This window comes from Perissodus microlepis, chromosome 3 (assembly GCF_051167445.1).
Source record: "Perissodus microlepis isolate ML-2025 ecotype Zambia chromosome 3, ASM5116744v1, whole genome shotgun sequence".
NCBI classification, from domain to species: Eukaryota; Metazoa; Chordata; class Actinopteri; order Cichliformes; family Cichlidae; genus Perissodus; species Perissodus microlepis.
In genome coordinates, this window is record NC_140463.1 from 7,671,335 (window position 1) to 7,691,570 (window position 20,236).

General features: G+C 41.1%; 3 protein-coding genes across 3 annotated transcripts; all 3 read right to left on the reverse strand.

The window, feature by feature from the left end:
* Positions 1-2,105: 2,105 nt before the first annotated feature.
* On the reverse strand, positions 2,106-4,200 carry LOC146389704 (P2Y purinoceptor 14-like). Its single transcript, XM_084919477.1, has 2 exons — positions 3,952-4,200; positions 2,106-2,745 (listed from the first exon to the last, which is right to left on the reverse strand). The coding sequence occupies exons 1-2, from the start codon at positions 4,182-4,184 to the stop codon at positions 2,106-2,108; spliced, it is 873 nt and encodes a 290-aa protein (XP_084775603.1). The 5' UTR covers positions 4,185-4,200.
* Positions 4,201-8,346: 4,146 nt separating this feature from the next.
* On the reverse strand, positions 8,347-10,748 carry LOC146389705 (P2Y purinoceptor 14-like). Its single transcript, XM_084917801.1, has 2 exons — positions 10,507-10,748; positions 8,347-10,346 (listed from the first exon to the last, which is right to left on the reverse strand). Exons 1-2 carry the CDS (start codon positions 10,737-10,739, stop codon positions 9,749-9,751), a joined length of 831 nt encoding a protein of 276 aa, XP_084773927.1. The 5' UTR covers positions 10,740-10,748; the 3' UTR covers positions 8,347-9,748.
* A 6,407-nt stretch (positions 10,749-17,155) lies between these two features.
* On the reverse strand, positions 17,156-18,569 carry LOC146389706 (P2Y purinoceptor 14-like). The gene is made up of 3 exons (XM_084919488.1): positions 18,465-18,569; positions 18,110-18,366; positions 17,156-17,804 (listed from the first exon to the last, which is right to left on the reverse strand). Exons 1-3 carry the CDS (start codon positions 18,567-18,569, stop codon positions 17,156-17,158), a joined length of 1,011 nt encoding a protein of 336 aa, XP_084775614.1.
* Between the last annotated feature and the right edge of the window lie 1,667 nt (positions 18,570-20,236).

Consider the following 20,236-nt stretch of genomic DNA (forward strand, 5'->3'; position numbering starts at 1 on the left):
ACCAATTGCTGTTTTTGTGCTCACCCTCAATATTTGAACTCGTAACAATACCTAGACTCCGATTGAGGTAACTGGGTGTCATTACTGCCAGCAGGAGTTATTGTTCTATTAAATCTACATTTATCCAGAGCCAGTAGTTTCAGGTTTCTGTTAGGTGTCGCCTGCTCTGGAAGACAATTGGTGATGGGTGCTGATGTCTCTCACTTCATGTTTCTTAAAATAGAATCGCAGTTGTTGTTCCTTAGTGGGTGTGGGGAAAAATCATTAGACACATGAACATGGTGAAGTGAATCGGGGACTTCCAATTAGGACTCAGCTCCTCCTCACTATCACCCAGCCAGCCTGGTTTCTGCTGGGAGAAAGCTAATGGTGGCAAAGTTACCAACTACAGGCTACCTACAGGATTTTCCAGGTTTCTGAGCCAATTCAGTGATCCTGGCCTCCAGAGCTGCAAATAAGCTGCATTTAATACAAATAAATTTATTACTAAGCTAAGCTAGCAAATGTTGAAAGACTAAAATAAAAGACAAAAGTACTGTGAATATAAATGGCAGTTAATTTCAATTGAAAGTGTTTTTAATTAAACAAGTACACACAAAAGCTACACAAAACAGCACAGTGCACTGTAGCATGAACAGGAAGTGATACAATACCACAGAGAGAGCCAACACTGAGTGAGAGTTCCAAACACTTGATTAAGTCATAAAGTAATGAATGCCATTTAAGGATTCAAATGCAAGGGTTTCTGCAGTTCCCAACCAGCATGGAGGCATGACTGAGAGTTTGAGCTCCAATAAAATGATCAGTGTGGTTGATCTCCCAGGTGTTACACTAAGATTTAATGTTCAGCATTAATGAAAAATGAATGAAAAATCTCACTATAGCTTGTCTAAGGAGCTTGGAAAGAAAAGCGTCTGGACTTCTTTAAGTTGCTTGAAGACGTTTCACCTCTCATCCGAGTAGCTTCTTCAGTTCTAAGGTCAAATGGTGGAGAGTCCCAGATTTAAACCCAGTGGGAGTATCCCCCCAAAGAGGGACAAAGGACCCCCTGATGATTGTCTACCTAATCACATGAGCCAAGGTGTGAAATATTAAAAAAAGAAAATGCCTTATGGAGATGAGAAGAATTTGAACCAGAGGAGCAACAGACTGCTGATTTGATCACGCACAAAAATATCAGCTAGCCAGCTGATATTTTTAGTGTGAGGCGGAAAGCAGAAAGGTTAAAAGGTAACCCATGTGTGCAGTGGAATGATGCAGTTACTTTTGAGCTTTGTGGTTTATATTCATAAAAAGAGAGCACGGTGGTTAGCACTGTTGCCGCACAGCAAGAAGGTCCTGAGTTCAATTCCAATATCAGGCTGGGGTCTTTCTGTGTGGAGTTTGCATGTTCTCCCTGTGTTTGCCTGGGTTCTCTCCAGGTACTCCGGCTTCCTTCCAAAGACATGCCGCTTGTGGGGATAGGTTAAGTGGTTAATCTAAATTGCCGATAGGTGTGAATGCGCGAGTGAATGTGAGTGCGAATGGTTGTCTGTCCCTGTGTGTTGGCCCTGCGACAGACTGGCGACTTGTCCAGGCTGTACCCCGCCTCTCGCCCTATGACAGCTGGGATAGGCTCCAGCAGCGTGACCCTGAAAAGTATTAGCGGAAGCAAATGGATGGATGGAGAGCAGCTTTGGTTTCAGTTGCTCAGACGATGAAAATCAAAACAACCAGAATCCTTTAATACCTGTTATAACCTCGGGCACTGATAGTGCATAAAATGTTGATACAAGCCTTTCTGAAGCAAGGTGAAGGAGTCTGGAGCAGCTCACAGACTGCGTAAAGCACCAGTTTAACATGTGAACACATCAACTCTCATTTTATCCTTATTTATAAATTTCTTATTTCTTATTAACAAAACTGAGAAATAAGAGGTCAGTAAAGCAAAAAAATGGTTGTGAATGCTGGATTTTTTTTTTATAAGGAAAAGAAATGAAGATATTAGCTATATTTAATTTTTTTGTTATCAAAAATAAAAAGTGCTAAAAAGTGATGCAGTCATCCAGACATGTGTAACTATTAAAACAGAATTTTAGACAAACTAAAACTCACATTTCACACATTTAATAAAGTGCATTGTTTTCCTCACAGCTCACCAATTTGACCTGTTGCTTGTTCGTTTGTTGAATGCTCTCCTGGACGCCTTTCTCACTTGAGCCCGAAAGAGTCTTACTGTGGAAAAAGTAAACAAGAGGGTCCAGGCAGACATTGAAAACTGACACCATGATGGCTGCCTCCTTCAGGTAGAACAACACTGGCCCCACAGAGCAGCTGTTCAAAAGAAAAGTGTCGGGAAGTCGAACCAGGTGATAGGGGACAAAACAAACACAGAAGATGCTGACCAGCACCAACATGTTCCTGCGAGACTTCACCAGCTTCTCAGAGGAGGCCAGCTGCCTCTGTTGTGCCTTCAACACCCTGCAGGAGGTACTGTAGTAGAAGAAGACCAAAGATATGAAGACCACGAGAAAGATGATAGTGCAACTGATGTGAATTATTTTGAAGACCAGGCTGACTGATGCACTAAAGAGGGAACCACAGCGGCTCAGGGTAGAACTCAGAGGTTCTTGGGTGATGAAAAACAGGATGGTGTAGGTGATGGCAGGAACCAGAAGAAAAACCCAGGTGACCATGGAGATGATGTTTGCTGCTTGTACTGTCTGCAGCATGTGCATTTGTGAAGTATGAACAATTTTCAGATACCTAGCGAGAAGAGACAGGAGGCAGGAGACAACTTAATTAAGCTGTTACAGAGGTGCCAACATAGCTTATTATGGGCCAATCTTTTTTTTTCTTTTTGTTGTTGTTGTTTTTGTAACGGTATAAAAAATGAAAGGTTGTGGATTGGCCAGATGCTGGTCGATGTGTAAAAATAACTCTGATGTTTGGTGGTGGCTATGGCAGAGCTCCCACAGAGGCCAGCAGGTGGTGAGCAAAAGGGAAGGCAGGAGGAGCAGAGATCCGCGCGTTTGGTATTGAGCTGAAAAGGAACACAGTTTGTCCCGGACTTCAGCTACAATGAAAAAGACACAAAGCTGGAGTTATTCTGTGTCTTTATGCTGCACAGCTGCCTTTTCTACTCTCACTCTCACTCTCTCCCCCTCCCTCTCCCACTTCAATCATGAAACTGATCAATGATCAGCTGATCGGCTTTTCTGTCGCAGGTCCTGTCTCTCTTTTTTGTTTTGCGCACTTTGCGCCAGAACGTGGAAACAGGCGGAAGTCACGCTAAACAACAGCAGCACGTTTAAGCTTGATCAGCTGTTGTTAGAATTTATTTAATATTACTTTCTAGTATCAGCTGATGTTTGCTGGAGCCACAGCTGTAAACCTGCTGGTCATGATATCGGTTTGGTTATCTGGTGAGAGGGAAACATGAAGATGAAACCAGGAGATGTCCTTACTGAATCATCAGAGCTGAACAGGTGATGGAGAAACAGGTTTACCTTTTAGGTGACATGAATGAGTTGAAGTTGAAGTTATGAACTGTTTCTGAGAGACAAATAACACCAGGATCCCTTTTTTTATGTAGCTGACAGCTGGTAATTGTGCAGGGGCGTGTCTAGCAAAGTTTTGCCAGGGGGCCAGGTAGGGCATTAACAGGGAGAGGGGGGCACAAGGAAATACTTTCTTATTCTCATTTAAAATGTCTGGCTGTTATTAAATAATTATCTGAATGTTACAGCTAAAGTTTGTATGTGATGTAAAATGTATAGAAATCATACATATACCAACAAGACAGCGTACATCACTGTCACAACAGCCTTTGTTTTCATTCAAAGGCTTTATGGCTTTAATACCTGGTGGGCCGGTCAATTAATTATTAAGTCCAAAGGAGATTTCTACACTTTGATCTGGAGCACAGGGTTCATAACTAACACATTATTCTGGTTTTACTAGGTTCCTTACCTGTCAGCAGCAATGGACCCCATAAATATGATGCTGGCATACATGTTGAGGAAGAAGGCAGAAGCCCCAAAGCTGCAGTAGAGCTGCTGAATGATGAGAGAGCTGCTAGCATAGTGGCTGATGCGCAGTGGCAGAGAGAGGCAGAGCAGGAAGTCAGCAGCTGTCAGGTTCTTCATGTAGACCATTAAGCTGCTCGATGCCTGCTGCCGAGCTCCACAAAAGTAAAACTTCATGATGAAGCCATTGAGGGGTAAACCCACCTGAAGCGACACAGAGAGGACGACAGGACTTTGGTAGATGCACAGAGAACCTCGTTTCCATCAGAGCACAATCTGAAGATTTAAAACTCACCAGAAAGACCAGACTGTAGACCAGAATAAAGAAAGAGTTGACTGATGTGTTGACATAATCACAGGTTTGGCCATCTGTCACATTTATTGGTTCATTCATGTTTCTGGAGCTGAAAAATAAATCCCCTTCATTAAGATCTCTCTTTGATAGGATACACCTTCATATTATTTTAGGTAAATCAAAAGTCAAACTAATTTTAAATATAATGTTTAGATCCCCTAAATCCCTCAGAAAGTTTGATAAATGTCATCTTCTGGTCAGTTAAATTCAGTTATGGCTGAATGTTTCTGCTACTTACTGCTAAAGAGACGGGCAATGAAAGTGGACACTATATCTTCTGAATATTTCTGAACATCAAACTCACTGTTTCAACGTTAAAGTGATCCCTGTAAACTGATTGTTAGTTTTAGTTTCCTTATTTTCCTCTGAGTAATTGATTCGGTCACTAGTTAGCTAACATAAACTAATGTAAGTCTATTAGCTACAACCAACCACATGATGTTCTGTACTAACAGAAGATGGTGCTAAACATTTTCAGATTAAACATAAACTTTATGTCAGTTTATAAAGAGCAGGGCTCAATGGGTTAAATTACTCTTTAAATGTGTAGCGTTTCATGTCTTCTTTAAGAACAGCACAGTGCTAAATATTTCACTGTTTTCTCAGATCCTGCACGTAGCTTTAGACAGCATGCCATGAGGATTAAATTTGTTGATATGAATCTCATCAGGAGCTCCTTCTTAGTTTTCAGAACCCAGTTTTATATTCAACTGGTTGTTCTGTCACTCTCTTGTCTTCCAGGTTTAGCGCCTTGAGCCTCCACCTGCTAGACCTTTCAAAATTGACTGGTACATGCGTGTTGGCTGATCTGGACAAAGGCGACCAATCACTCACCGGGGATCATTACAAAGGGGGCAGCTGCTGTTTTCTATGTATTAGTAGCGTCTTTATTGTGGGCAGGTGTGTATGTAATTCTTGGGTACTCTATACATATAAAGCACATAGACAGACACATGTTAGAAACACTACCCTATGCGGTTGATGCCACATCTGTATGGTTTTGACTGAACTTGTTGTAGATAGACATGACCTTTCAAGAAGCTGTAGACCAGTTTTGTTTTATTATTGAGTTTTCTAATTTGGCTCAGCCGCCTGGTCCTCCTGTTTTTTCTTGATCGTTGTTGAAACATGTGATAAATAAGCACTGCATGCCTTTTACACCTGCCCCCCACCCTCCCACAGCTCATTTTGCAGTGTGGCTGTAACAACAGCATTAAAGTGGTTTAACTGTTAAACCGTTTTCTACAACTTTGCTCAGCACAGATGAGCAGAGCTTTGAGGTTCACTGCTCGCATAACCGTACATGTATTTTTTGGAGGAAACGCTTTTGTGTAGCAGAAGAATGACTGAATATTGGATTACTGAACACACAGCACCGAATGTAATGATGGGCTAATGACAGACTGTTCATTATAAACCACATATATAAGTGTAAGAATGAATATTACACCACGTGGCACCAGGACGCACCTAAGCCTTAATCAGTGAGAAATTTGTAATGGTGTCATTACATATGCATCCTGATAGAGGCAGCAGTGGTGCTGAGGCAGCTGTGTGGAGTTGATTTTAAGTGTTTCTGGTCCCCAGGTCAGGAAATGTTAAGTCATCTTTAAAGTCAAGCATAAATTCAGTAGAAGCACAAAAGATTCAGGGATGATTAACAAGCAGGACTCACCTCTGTTTCTGGAGGTTTCAGTGAGCAGGAAAAGCTGCTTCAGTTGTTTTGTGCTCTTGGTGTAACAGTGCTGCTGTAGATCAGGAAATGATGACCACACCGCTAACCAGCACTTATTTCCTGTTACGCATGTCACGTGTCTCTTTTATTTTATTTCCCAGTTTAGGTACGTCAGAATCAACAACCACCAAAAAGCCAAAACAGCAAACGATTAAAGAGCAGGTACACAGACTCTGAAAAAAGATGGACATGATAGACGTACATGGACATGCTGTCAAACTACCCAAACCTTTTATCACTGTCTGACCAAAATTCCCTGAACTAACAGAAAAAGAAGATCAAAATTGGGCTCCACATTTGAAAAACATCATGAATTTTACTTTCACCAAGACTTCCTGCACAGCTCTGTCTCTCAGTATGCTTTGAGACAACAACATTGTCATCCCCTATGTAGCCGGTGTATCAGAAAAACTTAGGAGAGTTTTCTCCAAGCATGACATCCCGGTGCATTTCAGACCCAGCAACACGCTCAGACAAAAACTGGTTCACCCGAAAGACAAAACGCCAAAACACAGACTTAACAATGTGGTGTATGCTGTACAGTGCAGCGAGAAATGCCCAGACCTCTACATTGGAGAGACCAAACAGCCACTTCACAAGCGCATGGCACAACACAGAAGAGCCACCTCCACAGGACAAGACTCAGCAGTCCATCTGCATCTTAAGGATAAAGGACACTCTTTCGAGGATGCCAATGTTCACATTTTGGACAGAGAGGACAGATGGTTTGAAAGAGGAGTGAAAGAAGCCATCTATGTCCACTGTGAGCGACCATCTTTGAACAGAGGCGGGGGTTTACGACACCAACTCTCTGCCATCTATAATCCAGTTTTGAGATCCCTTCCCAGACGCCTTAACGCCCACTCACATCCTGGGCCATCTGACCTCAGGAATTCGCATGATAAGGTGGGGCCAGGTTTCACAATGAACACACCCGAAACTCTGGCTGATTGGGACCCACACCCGCTTTCACACCTTGGCTCAGGCGATTAGAGGATCATCAGGGGGTCCTTTTGTCCCTCTGTGGGGGGATACTCCCACTAGGTTTATATCTGGGACTCTCCACCATTTGACCTTAGAACTGAAGAAGCTTCTCGGATGAGAGGTGAAACGTCTTCAAGTAACTTAAAGAAGTCCAGACGCTTTTCTTTGCAAGCTCCTTTGACCGCTTTGAGACAAAGTCTACAGTTGTGTTTGGTGTTGAAAAAATTCCACAAGAAATTCTGTTTTTCACTTTCTACCATAGATATTTATGTGGTTATATGTGGCCCGCTATGTAAAATGAGTCTGACCCCAGTCTCAGACTTTGAAACCACTTCCTGATTGTTAACAATTTATGAGTTGTTAACATGTATCGTAAATCTTAAAATATGAGCATAAACCCTGAACATTATTTCATTTCAGCTCACATGTTGCTCACAATACAGATATATACATTTGGTGAAGTAGCATGATCATTTGGTGGAGCAATGCCACAAAGAGGCTTAAATATGATCCACAGTAACAGGTTTTATCAAGTGATTCCCTCGGTGCAGGAAGAAGTGCAACATACAAACACACAAAACATCAAAGATCACACAAGTGTTCATTCATTTTTGGTGCATTCATGTTTGCTGTAAATCTGAACTTCATGCAAAGCTCCAATGTTGTCCTGTCAATTCAACTGATAAAGAGCAGGTAAAGTTTTCTAAATGACTCTTTAAATATATTGAACATCCAGTTATGATTACTGAATACCTTAATAAAGATTTTATCAGTTCATCTTTCACCTCGAACTGTGAGTCTGGCTGAAAGGAAGCAGGCTATGTTGAGGGTTGAAATAAAACCATTAAAGAGGGAAGAGGGACTGGCACTGGTAACTGCTTCTGTTGCAGCAGCCATATTGCCTTCCAGTGCGTGTATATCTGTCGACCCTGCGGTCTATACAGAATTAAAGCTGACATGTGATTTTCATACATGTTGGTTTATTGCAATGTACCAACTGTATTTAAGTTATAGAATATATTTAGTTTACTTTAAAATGCCAAAATGTTTCGGCAGCTGGGTAAAAATAGTTTATGTGTGTAGGTGTGTGTGTGTGTGTGTGTGTGTGTTTGTGTGTGTGTGTGTGTGTGGGGGGGGGGGGGGGGGGGGGGGGGGTAGTGGGTGTAGGACACGTAAAATGTCCTACACCCACTACCCCACCCCCCACTGCATTTTACCCTGCAGTAAAATGTGAGCAGCTAAGTTTTGATTCGAAACAGGAAACTGAACAACCACAGAGCTAGAGTTAGTATCTGTTACACAGACAAACTGCAGGCTGAAAAAACACAGTCCACGTCAAAGAAACTGACTCACTTTACTGTTCTTAAAACACAGAACAACTGAAGGGTAACGACTTATTGATTTAAGAACTATAGCATCGAAACATTTGAAAGAAGACAAATCAGAAGTAAAGATAGTTTGAGCTACGTGTTAGCGTGAGGTGGAAAGAAGAAAGGTTAAAAGCTAAGCCATGTGTGCAGTAGATCGGTTCGGTTACTTTTAAACTTTGTGGTTTATAACTATAGAAAGAGCTCAGTGTTGGTCTCTGTTGTTCAACATGCTCGCCCAGAATGCTTTGCAATCTGTTAAAGGTATAGGTCACTACCATTAGATCATTTATTGGATCCTTCAAAACTCCTTAGAGGTGAATTGATAAGTCAACTCATTTAGACAAGCAATAACATTAAACAGGAACCATGACAACAGAGTTCTGCCTGGTCAGAGCTTGAACCTGGCTTATCGAGGAAGAAAGAAAGCGGTTACAGCTGTTGGCTGGCTGACATGATTGATTGATTGATTGATTGATTGGTATGGGACGATCTTGGAGAAGGTTCAGTTGTTAACCAGGAACTGAGTGTCCCTCAGTATGAAAGGGCATTTTATACTACTGCTATTTAAACATGACCTGCATAAATGTGTGTTATAATGTATTGAAGGCACAGGTGAAGTCTTTTTCTTGCTCTCCAAGGATTCCTGTGTGGACCCCCTCTAGTAATGTAGAGCTATGACTCCTAGTTGCAGAGGAACACTTGTTTTGTCTTGATTTAAACTATTATCTACCCGGAAGAACAAAACTTCGAAATAAGATATGAAAAATTATTAAAGTAGCAAAACAGCCTGGAAACCTTTATTTTCTTCTTCTTGCGGCATTGCCTATGTTTTGCTTCTCGTCATGAATCATAAAAATTGCTGCGGACGAAATGCTTCAGCAGTAATTTTCACTTCAGTTTTTATATATAAATGTTAAAATATTTTTGTTCTTAAACACTGAAATTCAGATTTCACACATTGGATATTGTTTGTAGAAATTTAACCACAGACTGGTTCCGTTTCTGTTTGCTAAAACTGACACAGACTAATAGCTGAAAGTTGGCAACATAAACTGATGCTCTCTATGTGGGAGTGTGTTTGGGCTGATTTGTTCTGCATTGATCTCTGAGCGCCACAGAAAGTTCTCTAGTATGTGAGGGCTTGGCATACTTGATACTGGTTTTACTGGTCTCATCTCACTCTCGAAAAAAAAATCTATTTTTTATAAGCTGTTGAGCACACTGGTTTGCCTCTTTCTTCAGTGAATAATTCCCAGCCATTCCTAGGACTGGCCTACGTCACACTCTCCTCATTTGCTTATTGAACGTTGACTCTTATGGAGGCCATACTCCGATTCACCTGGGCCTGAAAAGTCTTACAGAGGAAAAAGTAAACAACAGGGTCCAGGCAGACGTTGAAAACCGACACTATGGTGGCCGCCTCCTTCAGGTAGTACAACACCTTAACAGCAGAGCAGTTTCCCAACAGAAAAATATAGGGGAGTCGAAACAGGTGATAGGGCACAAAACACACACAGAAGATGCTGACAAGTAGCAACATGTTCCTGCGAGACTTCACCAGCTTCTCAGAGCCAGAGGAGGCCAGCTGTGTCTGCTGCGCCTGCAACACCCTGCGGGAGATGCCGTTATAGAAGAAGACCAGGGATATGAAGACTAAGAGGAAGATGATAACAGAGAAGATATGGACGATTTTTTGGACCAGCCTGACCAATGAACTAAATAGGGGACGACAGCGTCTCGGGGTGACGTTCAGGTGTTTCTGGGTGATGAAAAACAGGCTGTTGCTGGTGACTGCTGGAATAATGAGACAAACCCAAGTGACCACAGAGATGATGTGGGCAGTTCGTACTCTCTGCAGAATGTGAGTTTTTGAAGGATGGACTATCTTCAGATACCTGGAGAGAGAATAGAAAGTAAGGTGTAGAAAAATTCACTAATCAGTCACAGTGGTGCCAAATCTTCAGAAGACATTATTGACTTCTAGAGAGATGTCTGTGCTTTGAAATTAACAATGATGACAAGAAATACAGTCTGAAATTAGTAAAGGTTCCTTACCTGTTGGCAGCAATGTACCCCATGAATAGGATGCTGGCATACATGTTGAGGAACAGGGCATAAGCTCCAACTGTGCAGTAGAGCTGCTGAATGATGAGAGAGCTGCTAGCATAGTGGGTGATGCGGAGTGGCAGAGAGAGGCAGAGCAGGAAGTCAGCAGCTGTCAGGTTCCTCATGTACACCATCAAGCTGCTTGATGCCTGCTGCCGAACTCGACAACAGTAAAACTTCATGATGAAACCATTAAGGAGTAAACCCACCTGAAATGACACAGAGAGGATGGAAATGACAGGACTTTGGTAGATGCACAGAGAACCTTATACCAATTTCTAAAAAAATGGAAACTGAAAATTTACCACAAACACTAGACTGTAGACCAGCATAAAGAAAGGGTTAACTGATGGGACAACTGGATCACAGGTCTTGTTCAAAATGGAAGTCGAATTGTTGGGGCCATCCATGTTTGTGGAGCTGAAAAATAAATAATAAATACATTGCATATAAATGCAAGTTTCATCTTATTTTTATAGCACCAAATCACAACAACAGCTGCCTCAAGGGAGTTCATATTGTAAGGTAAATAATACAAAGAAAACAGAGAAAACTCCAACAACCATATGACCCCTGTTAGGAAGCGCTTTGGAGACAGTGACAGGAATAAACGTCTAATAGAACCAGGATCTCTGAGGGGCGACTATCTGCTGTGACCAGTTGCAGGTGAGCAGATGAAGACAGGACAAAGAAATGCGGTTAAAAAAAGCCAGAGATTAACAATAACTAATGATTAAATGCAGAAAGGTGTGTGAACACATATTAACTGAAAAAGATGACTAAAGAAGAAAGACTAGGTGCACCAAGGGAATCCCCCAGCAGCCTACACTTATTGTACTGTAACTAAAAGAGGGGTCAGGTTTACCTGAGCCAATGCAAACTATACCACTTTATCTGAACTGCGTTTTTCAGACAACCTGATAATAACCAATTACAGTAGTCCAGCCTAGAAATAATGCATTTTCCGCATCACTCTGAGACAGAATATTTCTAATTTTGGACATACTGCAAAACTTGAAGAACACAGTCTTACATATTTCTGTAATATTTGCATTGAAGGACATGTCTTGGTCAAAAATTACTCCAAAATTCCTCACAGCATTACTGGAGGCCAAGGTAATGCCATCCAGAGTAAGAATCTGGTTAGAGACCATATTTCTAAGATTTTCAGGGCCGAGTACAATAACCTCAGTTTGATCTGAATTAAGAAGCAGAAAGTTAGCGGCGATCCACGTCTTTATGTCTTTAAGACATTCCTGAAGTTTAGCTAATTGGTGTGTGTTATCTGGCTTCATGGACAGATAGAGCTGGGTGTCATCTGCATAGCAGTGAAAATTTATGCTATGTCTTCTAATGATGCTGCCTAAGGGAAGCATGTATAATGTAAACAGAATTGGTCCTAGCACTGAACCCTGTGGAACTCCATAATTGACCTCAGTGTGTGAAGAGGACTCTCCATTTACATGCACAAATTGGAGTCTATTAGATAGATATGATACAAACCACTGCAGCACAGTACCTGTAATACCTACAGCATGTTCTAATCACTCTAATAGGATATTATGGTCGACAGTATCGAACGCTGCACTGAGGTCTAGCAGGACAAGCACAGAGATGAGTCCACTGTCAGAGGCCATAAGAAGATCATTTGTAACCTTCACTAAAGCTGTTTCTGTGCTGTGATGAGCTCTGAAACCTGACTGAAACTCTTCAAATAAGCCATTCCTCTGGAGATTATCTGTTAGCTGTTTGACAACTACTCTTTCAAGAATGTTTGATATGAAAGGAAGGTTGGAGATTGGCCTATAATTAGCTGTAACAGCTAGGTAAAGTGATTGCTGTTAAACTACTGATGGCCTGTGGAGATTAAATAATTAACAGAGATAGGTTGATCGGATTGAAACATTAATCAATCGTAGTACTTTCTTGAACAGTCTTGTAGGATGGGGTCTAAAAGACACATTGATGGTTTGGGGGACATAATTACTCAGAAGGATCGACCTTGGTAGACTCTTAGTTTGTTATGTCAAATCAAATTTAAACAAATTATAAATATTTTGCATTGAGATCCACTGCGTCTGTCATGGCCTGGGTCTAGGGATCCAGGGCTCATGTATTTCTGTTCATTGTTCCATGTGTAGTGTTTTGGTTGTATCCTCTCTCTTCTTCCTCCGTCTCCCTGTGTGTGTTTACGTACGTTTGCGCTCCCAGATGTGTTCCTACACTGGAGGCTGCCACACCTGCTGCTCATCAGCCATCACCAGCTGCAGCTGATGGCCTCGTCAAGAGCACCCTATTTAAGAGGGTGGCTGAGCTCTAGTCGCTGCTAGATCCTTAACACAAAACTCGTTAGTATAGCTGTGGACCAAGAACACTGTCGTGATTATAGCTGATCCTGCTAAGCTGAGTATGTTTGTGTGTTACCAGGAATTGGGGAGCGGAGGGTGTTTTTGGAGATGCTACTTTTTCACCTTTCATGGACATGTCCACTGTGTGGGATTCAGTGAGAATCGCCACTGGGGCCACAGTGCTGGGATTTCTATATAGTTGTGTTTTTTTCCACTCACTATAAATAAATCCACTGTTCATCGTAAAAGTGATGTATTTCTGTATATTGTTCCATGTGTAGTGTTTTGGGTCCTCACTGCTACTCCATGGTCTGTACCACTGTCTGTGGCAACATCCCTCTTTAAGGCAGATATTTGTATTTACTGACAATTCAATTCCATTCAAAACATTTGTCTTACGGTGCATTTTGTGTAACACACCTGTGCAGTCAATTACCAACATGTACCCAACTTTCTGGGGACAGTAATTGTTTTTCTTCTTATCAAACCTGTGACTAAGATTAATTCACAGTCTGTGTTTGTTTTGCATTGGCGCAGATCCACATGCCTTCCACTGAGTATATTTATTCGGAAATGTATACAAATGTTGCAACCAGATATTTATGTTAATGATCAAAAATATAATGGGTATGGAATATGTCATTGGTATCTCCAATCCTGTACTTTTCTTGCCAAGATGAAACTTGTTAATGGTGCCAAATAATATGTTTTCAGATCATAATTTTAGATTTATCGTGTTCACGTATTTCTTAATACTCCACCTCCATTGTTGTTTGCACAATTTTATCAGAACATGTAATCAGAGCTTTGAGGTTGAGAAGTCTGGGCTCAGACCACTCTATATGCATTTTGTGGAAGAAACACTGGTGTGCAGCAGAAAAATTACTGAATATATCATTGTTCAATGTGAATATAATTATGTGCTAATCACAGATTTTTCATTATGAACTCCACATATGACTGTAAGATTGTCAGCACACTTGGCAGCAGGATGCCTTGGGCCTGGCAGAAACCAGCTGTAGTGCTGAGGCAGCTGTCTGTCTTTCCCATTACAGGAGTAAAGTTAAGCAGGAATTCAACAGAAGTACAAAAGATTTAAGGATGAGTGTCAGGTCACAATTTTAAGACCAATATGATGAACTTTATCCAGCACATCATTTGTGGATTCAGCTTTTTAAATCCAATTAAAATCATACCACTCAAAAAGATCCTCTGGAACAGAGCAGAGTTCTTGAAACAGAGCTTACTGAACAGAGCCATATGTAGAGCAAAACAGAACATCACAGAAGGCAAAGCAAAGCAAACCTGGGTGAAAAGCTTTAAGCACATGTGCGTCAAAAACTAACAAAGACAAAAAAAGATTAAGACGAGGACACACAAACCCAAACCAGATGCATCAAATCAGCCAAACTCTACCAACTGTAAGAGACAAACCTGTCAGCATAACCCATAAAACTGCCATAGTCTAAAATAGTAGGTTAAAGCAACCGCTGCGCATCACCAGTGTGCAGTGATGCACCTAAGTATGTGGGTCATAAACAATTTAACTATGTGGGTCACTTGCTTAACATTGTAATTCCAGTATATAAACACTCCTGCATAGGTATGTATAAAAATATATATGATTTCAGAGTATGTTTCATAAAAAAAACAGCAAGACTCACATGTGCAGACTTCGGTGAGCAGAAGAGGCTGCTTGAGTTGTTATGCCTTCTCAATTTAACTGTATTGTTAAAGATCAGGAGACACACAGAGACCACACCGCTAACCTGCACTCGTACTTATTTTCTGTTTGACGTCACTGCTAGACTGTCTCAACACATTTCCACCACAGAAAACCCTGATGTCATTTTCAGATGTGGTCAACAGGTTGTTTATATATAATACTTACTTCACCTGTCTGCAGTTTTTTCTTAGATGATCTCACATTATCTTACAAGAACAATCCACGAGCAGAAAATCTATCATCAGCAACAAAGCAAAGCACTTCCACGTCCATGGCTCGAGTTGATCTCAGGTTCTTCATTTGAAAATCTGCCTGTGATCTAAAGTAAAAAAGAAGGGAGGGGGGGGCATCTTTGAGGTCTGAGGCTATTATGGTTTTAAAGATTTCTCCCCTAGTGCCCTTTGAGTTTTAAGTGCATTAGTCAGCCTGTTCATCAAAATCATCCATGCCAGCCACACCATCATCTTTAGGTTGATCCTCATATCTCTTCTGCAACAGCACCACCTGCAGTTTCTCTAGGATAGTGTTTTCCTGGGATGATAGAGGAAGAGAAACTGCAACTTTGCTCCTGGTTCCATCTCTGAATATTCACAGGTTTCACCCACAAACTTCCCCAAACTTTCGTTATCTATAAAGACCACACCAGCTCACTCAGAAAGCCAGCTAAAAATGTCACTTCTGGTCCAATTGGGGAGGGGACCAGGGAAAACTACGGTTCACCTTTGTTTTGGCAAGTGTCATTACTGCCGAAGTGAATTATTATTTTGTGAAGTTTACATTTATTTGCAGTTTCAGGTTTCCATTTGGTGCCGTGTGCGCTGGCCCCTGGTAATTGGTTGCTGGTGTTTCTCACTTCACGTTTATCAAAACGGAACTGGCAATAAGAATAGTTTTTTCTTTGGTGTGTGTGTCACAGAGTGCCAGAAAATGATGTGAAATGTGAACATGTTGGTGGCGTACTGGGGGCTTCTATTTAAGACTACCCCTTCTTCTCACTGTCACCCAGTCAGCCTGGTTTTTACTGGGGAAAGCTAATAGTGGGCCTTTGCACAGAGTGACTACAGGTGCCTCGCTAGGAGAGTGTGCTTTGAATATAGCACATGGAGATTACATTATGAAAAGAGTCTTATTCTAAAGGTTTTAAATAAACAGGTACAGAGATAAGCTAGGCAAAACAGCGGGGTGCACTTTAACAGGAAAAGGATGTGATACAATACCACAGAGAGAGCCAACTCTAAGTGAGAGCGCCAAACACTCGATAAACTCATAAAGTAATGAATGTTGGGTTCAAATGCAGGGGATCCTGCAGTTCACGACTGAGAATTAAAATAGTCCAAATTCTTTTGGCTCCAGTAAAATGATCAGTGTGGTTATTCTCCCAGGTGTTATACTAAAGTGTAATGTTCAACATCAATGAAAAACAGGATTTATGGGGTTTTTATTTTCTAAAAAATTAAAGCACAGAGCAGTGCTGTAAGTTTAGGTGTAAATGAATACACAGTGACTCAAAGTACAAAATAGACCCACACTTTGTCACAGTATGCGATAGTATGCTATGTTCAGCACTGTGGTGAAAAAATCTCACTATAGCTTTGCACATCGGTTCAGAGTAAAAAAAAAAAGAGAGGAAATAACTGTTGTGGTTTCACATGCTTGTCATACAACATAGCAACCTGCAAACATACAAAACATAAAACAAAAGAAAAAGACTCAAAGTTTTCTTGATCGAACTAAACTAAACTCTTCATAGTCAAATTACATTTTCAATGTGACTGACAGGAAGGTTGAGGGTTAGAAAAACCACTACAAAGGTGGTTTATAAGTATTGCCTAAACGTTTTATACAAGAATGTTGTGGTAATTTTAGGTTTTTAATGATTTCTTTGAACTCTTCCACTTTCAAGGTGAAATGATTGTAAAACATGCATGTTTGAGGAGTTTACAAAATAAGAACTGCGTGTACAAATGTGAATTTCTTTTCTTCTCTGAATTCTCCGTAATTCAAACAGGATCAGAAGAGAATCGTTGCTTTTTGTTAAGTTTACGGATATGACTTATGAATTACATCTATATGAGCCTTTACACCAAGGTCCTGTTTTACCAAAATAGTGCCGTACAGCTTGTCACATTGTTGCTTCGCCAGTCAAAAGGGAAGTGTCAACACAAGAGTCACATTTGTACACATCATCACACGTCTTCATTAAATGCATTTCCTATACTTCAGACCAAAAACGTGAAATCAGTCAGTAGGGTAGCAAAACAGTTGAAAATCTTTTTCCTTTATAAGCATCAGCAGTTAAGACATCTTAACACAAATCAATGCTGAAAGGTTGATATCTCAAATGCCTTTTAAGACACACAGAAATTCAGTTTTCACATATTTTTTGTATGAAACACTGCTGACATTCACGCTGCCCATGTGTTGTGTTGAGTTAAGGCTTGTATTGATTTTTTAGCTTAGCAGAAGCTCCTGTGGTTCACGAGGACTTGGATCTATGACACGCTGTCAGAATCAAAGCAACAGCTTACTGGCTTAACTCACTGCTGTAGCAATGTCCAGCTGCTCCTTCCTGCTCTTTCACTTTTTGAATGTTGCCTCTCCAGGACACCATCCTCACCTGGGACCGAAAATTCTTACTGAGGAAAAAGTAAACAACAGGGTCCAGACAGATATTGAAAACTGCCACCATCGTGGTCACCTCCATTATATAGTTCAAGACTGAAACAACAGAGCGATTGCTTGTCAAAAAAGTTGAGGGAAGTCGAACCAGGTGATAGGGGACAAAACACACACAGAAGATGCTGACCAGCACCAACATGTTCCTGCGAGACTTCACCAGTTTCTCAGAGCCAGAGGAGGCCAGCTGCCTCTGCTGTGCCTGCAACACCCTGCGGGAGGTGCTGTAGTAGAAGAAGACCATGGATATGAAGACCACGAGGAAGATGATGGTGGATAAAGTGTGGATGATTGTGAAGAACAGGCTAATTGATGCACTAATGAATGGATCACAGCAGCTGGGGATAGAGTTCAGAGGCTTCTGGGTGATGAAAAACAAGATGGTGTAAATAACTGCTGGAGCCAGGAGACAAACCCAGGTGACCATGGAGATGATGTGGGCAGCTCGCACTGACTGCAGAATGTGCGTTCCTGAAGGGTGAACAATCTTCAGATACCTGAAGAGAGAAAAGAGGCAGTATGCAATTTCACTGATCAGTCACAGTGGAACAGAATCTGCAGAAGACATTACTGAGTTACAAAGATGGTTAAAATGCCTGCAATCATCCAGGTAAGTAAATCTCCAAAAGTTGATTCTGTTCATCTGGACGTAGCGTTTTGTGGGAGAAACGTTTGTGACTCATCCAAGCGACTTCTTCAGTCTCCAGCGACAAAACGCTACGTCCAGATGAACAGGATCAACTTTTGGAAAGTTACAAAGAGATGTCTATGCTTGGATCAGGGAAACGGGGATTGTACTTACCTGTTAACAGCGATGTGTCCCATGAACATGATGCTGGCATACATGTTGAGGAGCAGGGCAGAAGCTCCAAAACTACAGTAGAGCTGCTGAACAATGGTAGACTTGCTGGCATAGAAAGTGATTCGCAGTGGCAGGGAGAGGCAAAGCAGGAAGTCAGCAGCTGTCAGGTTCTTCATGTAGACCATCAAGCTGCTCAATGTCTGCTGCTGACGACAAAAGTAAAATTTCATGATGAAGCCATTGAGGGGTAAACCCACCTGAAAGGACAGAGATGAAGAAGGCAGGAGTTTAGTACATGCACAGCAATCTTTAATAACACTTCTGACAGAACATAATCTGAAGATTTGAAACATACCAGAAACACCAGACTGTAGACCAGCATAAAGAAAGAGTTGACTGATGTGGCGACAACATCACACGTCTGGCTCAAAGTTGAAGTCATATTTTTTAAGTCACTCATTTTTCCCAAAGCTGAAAAATAAATCTGCCTTCAGAGATCCCTCTTTCAAAGCATCTGCCTTCATAGTCTCTTAGTGTTAATCAAAGTCCAGTTTTAAATGTTGCCTTTAAGATTCAATAAAGCTCTCTTTATACATGATACTTTCTGGAGGAGTTTACTGAAAGTTTAATTCTATTCAGTGTACAGTTGTCTCAGGTTGCTTTCCCTTCCAGTCTTGCAGACAAAGTTGAAGTACAGAAACCACTGTTAGATGTCACCTCTCATGTGTAGCCTACATATGCAATCCAACACTGACTCTTAACTGACCCATTACTCTGAACATTATAAGCTGTTTTCTATACCAGCATGTAACTGGATATAATCCTTATCAAGAACTTGTGACATGGGATTGGTGCACAATTTATGAAGAAATATCCACGTGCAGAGAAGAAATTCCTGAATATATTACATTATTGAATATACAACGCTACGTACAATGGTGTGTTCATAATGAATGCTACAAATGAGTGTAAGGTTGATTTTCAGGTCAGTTAGCATTACTTGGGCCTTGGTCAATGACAAATTTGTTATAGTGTTACAGGTTTTCCATTTGGAACACAGTCAGAAGCCAGCTTTGGCATTGAGATGGCAGTACAGAAGGATTATACACTGCTTCTCTTCTCATGTGTCAGGAGCTGGTTAAGTCATATTTTTAGTTAAGCATGAAATCACTAAAAGTACAAAAAAAACTTGAGGATGAACAACAAGCAAGACTCACCTTTATTTCTGCAGTTTTCAGTGAGCAGGAATAACTGCTTGAGCTGTTAGATGTTCTTTTATAGTACTGCTTTAGATCAGGAAACAAACAGTGATCACACTTCTATACTGCCCGCTAACTTATTTCCTGTTTGCCTTCACTGCAAAATAGTGCAACATGTTTAAAACACAGAAAAAAACACAACGTCCTGCCCTTTGCAGCCAAAAGATTACAGAGTTTTGGAGATACTGGTGGGTGGCTCCGCATTATTGTCTAAACCATCTTCTTCCCCGGTAGGTGCTGAGTTTTTCATTTTGGCTAAGAAAAAAAAAAAATGTAGGCCATGCACTGACTACTGTAACCTGAAGAGTAAGTATCCTTTGCCACTTGTTAGATCTGCTCTGGAGCCTCTCCAGTGTTTGACCTCTGAAACATTTTACACTTGGTCCATATCAGGGAGGAGGATGAATGTAAGGCTGTGTTTAACACATGTTTAGGACATTTTGAAGATCTTGTGATGGCTTTTTGGATCACAATTGCACCTGCAGTCTTCCAGGACTTAGTTAATGATGTGTTGAGGGACTTTTTGAACATTTTTGTTTTAGTTCACTTGAATTATATTCAGATTTTTTTAAGTCTCTAAACACTGGGTAGGCTGCAACCTTGTGCATTATCCTCCTGTCAGTTAACCCCCAAAGAACAAAATTAGAATGTGGGGTGATTGTGAACTACTCAAGGTTAGGCTGGAGCTGGACAAATGGTGACACTGGTTGGAGGGAGCTGAACCGCCTTTTCTCATAGAACAATAAAAGCAGTACCAAATGATACTTCCTAGCCCTAGAAAAACTGCCCACAGTGTCAGACACCACTAAATTATTTATTGACCGCGTTTTCAAACTACATCAAAGTAGTTTCCAGTACATAAAAGGAA